Genomic DNA, 8,747 nt, shown 5'->3' on the forward strand with positions numbered 1-8,747 from the left:
CGTGCGGGTGGTCTTAGCTCCGTTCCCCCATTCAATTCCTCACAATTCCAGGTCGGCGGCAAAGGGGTCCCCGAACGAAGGGCGCAGGACAGCGCCCTTCTCTCTGTCTTCGTCTTCGCCCTTCTCTTCGTCTCTGCTGGGACCGAGAAGGCGGACTTCATGGCCGCTGGGCCCGCGGGCTTCTCCCCGAGTCTCCCCGAGTCGGTTGGCGTTAAGAGGTAATTCTTAGTCATAGCCCCTAGTAATGACTAGCAGAGAAAGAACACAACCACCGGATGTTTTGGTTTGGATTCCTTGTATTCCTTCCAGTGCTCTTTAAAATCTGATGGCGAAACTCCTCAATTTGTGCAAATCGCAAATGGTTTTTAGTTGGAAGAGAATTTACAGAATCTTTTATTTTTGCCCTTAAATTCATTTCATAACAGGAGAATTTTGTATTTTGAGTTGAAACGTTGATGGGAGATGCTTATAACCTGACGAATTTTTTTTTGTAACGACTGTTATTTATGTAAACATTTAAAAGCCTCATTTAAAAATTACCTTCCATTAATTTGTTCCTCGATAGCAATAATCTTTGCAACAGTTTGAACCAGTGTCATTTGACAGGTTAGAACCCGGCATGCAAATTTAAAGTCTTGTTTACATCCTTGTAAGGAGTTGGATACTAAATTGACTAAAAGCCAGGTCTCTTAGCTATCACTGCTGTTCCCTTTCTTTAAAATGTAAATACCTGATAGATATTGTTGCTGTATATTTACATACACCTCTGTATAATTTGTGTTACTGCTAAAGGGCGGGTTGTCTGTTTATCTAATCTTGCATGGTTTTTCTCAACACAATTAATTTACAGTTCTTATTGTACTTACTGCCTGTGGTACTTGGGAATAATCTGCCTCCTGACACCAATCAATTTAATCTTTTCTGTAGGCATTCCTGTATTCAACGTACATGGGCTGGGCGCGGTGGCACACACCTGTAATCCCAGCACTTTGGGAGGCCGAGGTGGGTGGATCCACAAGGTCAAGAAATCGAGACCATCCTGGCCAACAAAAATTAGCTGGGCGTGGTGGTGGGCGCCTATATAGTCCCAGCTCCTTGGGAGGCTGAGGCAGGAGAATTGCTTGAATACGGGAGGTGGAGGTTGCAGCAAGGCAAGGTCCCGCCACTGCACTCCAGCCTGGCGACAGAGCAAGACTCCATCCAAAAATATATATACATATTTTTATACAAATAAAATAAACCTTCTTATGGAACATTGGTGGAAAAAAAAAAATACTTTGTAGCAGGTATTTATAAAAATACTTTGCTCCACACTCTGATTTAGGTGTTAGGGTTTCCTTTAGTCCTTCCCACTCCCCAAGCTGGGAGTACTTGAAAATCTATGTTGACATGCACTTTTTACATCTCCTAAGTCACTTGACACATTTGGCCTGATATATGGCTTATCAGTATATTTATTCTAGACTAAAGAAATGGGAATTGTATTCTTGTCTTTGAAGTCTACACTATCTATCAGAGGGCCTGGCACTAGTGGGAAGTTAGTCAATATTTGTTGAATAATGATGGTAAGTTCTCTGAGAGACTTGCCTGAAGTTGCTTGGAAGCAGTATCTGAGCTGCAGATTGTGATCTATTGTAATATATGCCTCTGGGAATTTACTTACACAATGGGATGTTCTCTATATATTTTTGAAGCTTGTTTGTAGTCTATGTAATCTAAATCTTTTTTTTTTTCTTTCAGTTTAGCAGATATTTTCAGAAACGGATACATAAGAAATGGCTGGAAATCAAATGAACGTCCAGAGAAGAGCTTAGGGTCTTATTCTTTTTTAAAATAACTGTCATTATTCTTTTTTAAAATAACTGCCAAAATGTCATTACACAGTACTCATAATAGAAATAACCGCGGCGATATTCTTGATATTCCTTCTTCCCAAAATAGTTCATCACTGAATGCCCTCACCCACAGTAGCCGACTTAAGCTGCATTTGAAGTCTGATATGTCAGAGTGTGAAAATTATGATCCATTATTGAGATCTGCAGGTAAAGTCAGAGACATAAATAGCACTTACGTTATTTCTGCCAGTGAAAAAACAGCAGACATGCCCCTTACCCCTAATCCTGTAGGTAAATTGACACTTCAGAGAAGAACTACAAGGAACAAAGAATCATCTTTGCTTGGTAGGGATTTGGAAGACACAACTGAAAAAACAGCAGAAACACATCTTACATTGCAACGTCGTGCTAAAACAGATTCTGAAGAAAAGTGGAAAACAGCTGAAACAGATTCTGTCAAAATGACACTGAATGTGGGAGGTGAAACAGAAAATAATGGTGTTTCTAAGGAAAGTAGAACAAATGTAAAGATTGTAAATAATGCTAAAAACTCTTTTGTTGCCTCTTGTGTACCTTTAGATAAAGATCCACAAGTCATTGAAATGATGGCTGATAAGAAATACAAAGAAATATTTTCTGCTCCCAGTAGAGCAAATGAAAATATTGCACTTAAGTACTCAAGTAATAGAGCACCCATTGCTTCCCTGAGTCAGACTGAAGTTGTTAGATCAGGACACTTGACAACAAAACCTACTCAGAGCAAGTTGGATATCAAAGTGTCAGGAACAGGAAACTTGCATCATAGAACTATTGGGAAGGAAATTGCAAAAACTTCAAATAAATTTGGGAGCTTAGAAAAAAGAACACCTACAAAATGTACAACAGAACACAAATTGACACCAAAGTGTGGTCTGCCTCAGCTTAAGAGCCCAGCTCCATCAATACTGAAGAATAGAATGTCTAACTTTCAAGTTAAACAAAGACCAAAAAGTTCCTTTCTTGCGAATAAACAGGAAAGGTCAGCAGAAAATACAATCCTTCCTGAAGAAGAAACTGTAGTTCAGAACACCTCTGCAGGAAAAGACCCCTTAAAAGTAGAGAATAGTCAAGTGACAGTGGCAGTACGCGTAAGGCCTTTCACTAAGAGGTATGTGACGCCTTTTAAAATCTAAAGCCAAGCAGTTACATGTAACGTACCTTTAATTCCTCTCTGCCTTTGGAAGGTCTGTATTGATGCGTCTTCAAACTTGAAACTTGTTGGCAATATTTTTATATAGAGAGAACTTTTAGGTCTAGTTGTAGTGTGTTGATAATTTTTGATGACTGACTATAAAATTAAAAAATTGAATCACCATATTTTATATGTTGAAGTTTCTCTAGATATATTGTTTTTAAAAAGTCTGAATAAGTCACTTAGGTCTCTAATGAAATCTGCTTTCAGATCTGCAATATATGCTGGAATGTTATACCTATCCCTTAAAAAGAGCCATAACAGGCCAGGTGTGGTGGGTCACACCTGTAATCCCAGTGCTTTGGGAGGCCGAGGCAGACAGTACACTTGAGGCCAGGGGTTTGAGACCAGCCTGGCCAATATGGTGATACCCTGTCTCTACTAAAAATAGAAAAATTAGCCAGGTGTGGTGGTGCACACCTGTAATCCCAGCTACTCGGGAGGCTGAGGCAGGAGAATCACTTGAACCCGGGAGGCAGAGGCTGCACTGAGCTGAGATCAGGCCACTGCACTCCAGCCTGGGTGACAGAACGAGACTCTGTCTGTCTCAAAAAAACAAAAAAAACCAAAAAGAAAACCATAACAAACTACTGGTTCCCTAAAGAGGTTCTTTCAAAACCCTTTCCAGAGTAGTGATTACCATCATCATCGTCTCCGATTACTATATAGTAGTTATAAATGCAGTGATGCATTAGATTTGATTTTGATGGCAAAAAATCTCTCTCTAAAAGTGGTTGTGGGTGGGAAAGACACAGATTAAAGATAAGGTTGGAAAAGATGGACATGAGAAAATGTGAATGTGACAAAATATAATTGTTTTAAAATATTTTGATGTAGTTGTTTAAAATATTTTAAGGGACAGTGAAAAACTTCACAGGATTAATAGTGTTTAACTTGAAGCTGTGTATCTAAGCAAGTTAGAAGAGGATATGGTGACCACTGCATTGGGGCAGGAACCTCCAATTTGAACCTAAGGGGTCAAGTAGTTAAAGGCAAGTTATACAGTACTGTAGAACCTTTTTTGTGCAAATGGGTTAGTATTAAGAGGGAGAACTGAGGGTGAGTTGGTTTGAGAGAATTGGAATGCCTAACAGAGCCTCAAGAACCATGATAGGAAGAGAAACAATAGAAAGAGCTGGTAGGGACAAAACGCAAGATGGATGACTATACTGAACTTATTAAGGAACCAAATGCCTGATTCCAAACTCATCAGACAAGACTTGAAAGCAGGGCCAGGGTAGAGTACTTGTCAAATTGATGAGGCAGGTGTTTTTTCCAGAATAAATTCTGATTTAAAGCAGTCACAGAGTCAGGCGTGGAGCGGGGAGGGAGTGGATATCTGGAGCCAGACAAGGAGTGATGATGTTTTTCTGTAGATCTAAAGTTAGTGAAAGATTTCCACCTAAGTCTCAAAGGGAAAAAGGGTATACATGAAGATTCATGATTTTAAGGGAGAGAATCTAGAGGAAGGAGGAGAGATCTTTAGTAGCCAAGAGAGACTTATGATTCAAACTTACAGTCAACTGAGTTTGTTAAAATTATATTTGTATTTTATGCTAGCTTTATTTAGATTGGTACCCCCCAACTTTGTATAATAAAGATGTTTCTAGATTTGAACGAAGAGTATAGGTAGATTATAGTAGGTGGGATGGGGAAAGGTGTAGTTCAAGAGAAAAAAAAAAAGAGGAAAAAAATCTTGTGAAAGTAGGATAGGTTTTCTGGAGAAATCTGGAATTTTCCCTTTGGGGGCACTGAAGCCACAGGAAATATATTTTGGAAACCCACTAAAATTGTTTGCTTATCTGCATTTTCCACATAAAACTAAAGGATTATCTTGCCTTGGAAGATTGTTTAAATAGTTTTGAGGTATTTATTATGTTCTGTGAGAATAATACCCATGACAATATTAGGTACTTGATTTTTTTCTTTGTGCTTCTTTCAAGAGAGAAGATTGAAAAAGCATCCCAGGTGGTCTTCATGAGTGGGAAAGAAATAACTGTGGAACATCCTGACATGAAACAAGTTTATAGTTTTATTTATGATGTTTCATTGTGGTCTTTTGATGAATGTCATCCTCACTATGCTAGCCAGACAACTGTCTATGAGAAGCTAGCAGCACCACTCCTAGAAAGAGCCTTTGAAGGCTTCAATACCTGTCTTTTTGCTTATGGTCAGACTGGCTCTGGAAAATCATATACGTAAGTTGTATTGGAATGCAATTATCCAAGTGTTTAAATATACTTTTGTGAGAAGTGGCATGGGGGTGATAGAAAGAATATAGTTTTGAAACCACACAGATCTTGGCCCAAATCTCATCCATTTTATATACTAGTTCTGCAAACTTGGGCAATTTACTTAGCCTCTGGGCTTCAGTTTACACATTTACCTTGATACAGTTCATCTTGTAATTATCACTGGCCCCATTTTACTATACTTTATATATTTTATGTAAACTGAGGCCCAGAGAGGTTATCTTATAAGTATTTTGGCGAGAATTAAAAGTAAGGCGTCTAAGCTAGATGTGGTGGCACACACCTGTAGTCTCAGCTACTTGGGAAGCTGAGGTAGGAGGATTGCTTAAGCTCAGGAGTTCGAGTCCAGCCTGGGCAACTTAGTCGCCATCTCTTAAAAAGAAAGGAGTAGGGGGACATCTGATAAATGGTAGCTATGATAATGATAGCTGTCCTAGAAGGAAATACTCAGCATTTTAACAGTAGCTAACATTTGAGTTCTTACTATATTCCAGGCGGTGTGCTAAAGACTTTGCTTATATTCTCTCACAGCATTTCTCTGAATTAGACAGTTTTATTATTCCCATTTTACAGTAGAGGAAATTTAAGTTTAGTGAGGTTAAGTATCTTGGAGTCACGATTTGGACTCAGGCAGATTTGACTTCAGAGTCCACATTCTTAATTATGAGATTCCATGAACTTGCTTCCTACTCCCTTCCCTGCCTATTTCCCCAAAAAGAATAAAAAAAAAAAGAATTAGTTTTATTTCCTCCTTATTCATAATATATTTTTCAGGATGATGGGATTTAGTGAAGAACCAGGAATAATTCCAAGATTTTGTGAAGATCTTTTTTCTCAAGTAGCCAGAAAACAAACCCAAGAGGTATGTTCTTATAGTACCTGCAAGCTTCTTATCAGAGTAGAAAATAGTCAAATTAAGTTGAAATCAGTCATGACCACTAAGGAAATACTTAATGCAAGATCAGTTCTAATTTATAGATCACTTTTCTTTGGAACAGTGGTATGGAGAGGGAGGGTGGAAATTCTAAATTCAGAATCAATTTCACCTGGTGGGCAGTGATAGCGAAGTTGTCTCTTCTGTCTTCTCTCGTTTTTGCTTTACTTTTGTGTATACGTAGAGGCTCACAAATGGTAGCTATGTGCTATTATACATGTCTTTGTAGTCAGATAGGTGCACAGACTTAATTAAGGACAGCAGGCATAAACTTTTGGACAATGTGAATCAGAAAGAGTAGTGAAATTGGGATTTGAACCCAGAGTTGACTTCAAAAGCCACACTTTTTCCACTGTATTATACCTGAATAGGTTGTACTGGCTTCCTATTTCACTTATTCATTTATACATTCAGCTAGCTTTTACCGAGCATTCTGCTGTTGCTAGGCAGCTTGTTAGATCAATTTTTTTTTTTTCCTCAAATTTACTTGGTCATAAGAATTACTGGGGATTCTTGGCAGGGACATATATGTGCATGTGTATGTGTGTGTGCACACTTGCTAAAAATCTCTTCTGGGGGTTCTGAGTCAGTTGGTCTGGTGTAGAGTTTGGGATTTTACAATTTTCATGCTTTTCCTCCAGTATTTTTTATGATAAGGGAAATTGGGAAAATTGTGCTTGATTAGGGGTCTGGAGTTAAAAGACCCAGTTCCTGTATTCAAAGGAGTGTAGTGGGAGAAATAAGTCAGTTAACAGCCAAGTACAATCAATTAAATGCTAAGCAAACTAAAGTAGATGCTCTAATAGAACATGTAAGTGAGAACATACAAAGTTGGAGGGAGACATTCTCTTAGAAGAAGGAGCAGCTGAGCTTATTTTTGAAGGCTACATAGCATTATTAGCTTGGTGAAGAAGGGGAGAAGGACATTCCAGGAAGAGGGAGCAGCATGTACCATGCATGTACTATGCTTTGCTTTCAAAGCAAAAAAGTAGGGAGCCTTTGGGAATCTATAAATTGTTTACTTTGCTTTGAGCATGGAATTTGAGGGTGGAGAGTGAAAAGAGAAGAAACTAGAGGGTGGGTGTGGTGGCTCACTCCTATAATCCCAGTACTTTGGGAGGCCGAAGCGGGCAGATCACCTGAGGTCAGGAGTTCGAGACCAGTCTGGCCAACATGGTGAAATCTGTCTCTACTAAAAATACAAAAATTAGCCAGGTGTGGTGGCACATGCCTGTAATCCCAGCTACTTGGGAGGCTGAGGCAGGAGAATTGCTTGAACCCGGGAGATGGAGGTTGTAGTGAGCCAAGATTGCGCCACTGCACTTCAGCCTGGGCTACAGAGCGTGACTCCGTCTCAAAAAAAAAGAATAAACTAGACAGGCAAGCAGAACTTGACTCATGAAGGACTATCTTAGTAAGTATAACTCGTAAGACTTGCTGATTATTGGAAATGGAGGATGAGGGAGAGAGAATTCAATGTTGGACAACCAGATTAGATATCGATGTCATTTTTTGAGATCACAAGAGGAAAAGTAGATTTGAGTAATGATGAGTTCTGTCTGCTCTGTAGATATACTGCCTGTCCTCTGTCTTCTTCTACCCTCAACCTCTCATTCCCAGTAATTAAACTGAAAATAAGAGGAATATGGGGATCAATAGAAACCTGGTGGTCTTGAGACTATGAGAGGAAATATAATTCAAGTCCAAGTTTAGTGGGCATAAGGGAGTGAGAAAGCTGTGGGCCTGTAGGGTGGAGTCCTCTATTGGCTGTTCACATTTTAGAAGGATAGTAATTTGAAGGTAAAGCCAGGGAGAGAGAGATAAGTGAAGCTGAAGCAAAGTTGAGGCAAAGGTCTTTGGAATTATTTCAAAGGATGGGAGGCTCGGATTTTTGCATGGAATGACTATGTCATTGGATGGCATAGTGTAATGAATGCTTAAGAGCATGGTCAGCCAGGCATGGTGGCTCACGCTTGTAATCCCAGCACTTTGGGGGGCCGAGGCAGGCGGATCACTTGAGGTCGGGAGTTTGAGACCAGCCTGGCCAACATGGTGAAACCCTGTCTCTACTAAAAATACAAAAATTAGCTGGGTGTGGTGGCGGTCGCCTGTAATCTTAGCTATTCGGGAGGCTGAGGCAGGAGAATCGCTTGAACCCTGGAGGCAGAGATTGCAGTGAGCTGAGATGATGCCACTGTACTCCAGCCTGGGTGACAGAGCGAGATTCTGTCTCAAAAAAAAAAAAGAAAAAAAAAAGAGCTTGGACTTTGGAGATACATTATTTGAATTTGAATCTAAGCTTTATCACTGCAGTAGAAATGTGATCTTGAACAATTTACTTAATGCCTCTGTGTTTCGGAACAGAAAATAGAGATGATATTGACAATATCATTCTCATAGATTTGTTGTGAGGATTAAATGAGTTGATCTATACAAAAGGGTTTGAAGAGTGCCTGGTACATAGTGAACCCCACTAAATGTGGTTACGTCAGGAT

At 39.5% G+C, this 8,747-nt stretch overlaps 1 protein-coding gene across 1 annotated transcript in view; it reads left to right on the forward strand.

The window, feature by feature from the left end:
* Nucleotides 1-1,777: 1,777 nt before the first annotated feature.
* Nucleotides 1,778-8,747, forward strand: part of KIF14 (kinesin family member 14) — a 67,222-nt gene continuing 60,252 nt past the window's right edge. Inside the window, exons 1-3 of the mRNA XM_011990588.1 lie at nt 1,778-2,982; nt 5,010-5,264; nt 6,093-6,180. Coding sequence (XP_011845978.1) covers nt 1,871-2,982; nt 5,010-5,264; nt 6,093-6,180 — 1,455 coding nt within the window. The 5' untranslated portion in view covers nt 1,778-1,870. The remainder of the gene's footprint in view (nt 2,983-5,009; nt 5,265-6,092; nt 6,181-8,747) is intronic.

This window comes from Mandrillus leucophaeus, unplaced genomic scaffold, assembly GCF_000951045.1.
Source record: "Mandrillus leucophaeus isolate KB7577 unplaced genomic scaffold, Mleu.le_1.0 Scaffold38, whole genome shotgun sequence".
Lineage (NCBI taxonomy): Eukaryota > Metazoa > Chordata > Mammalia > Primates > Cercopithecidae > Mandrillus > Mandrillus leucophaeus.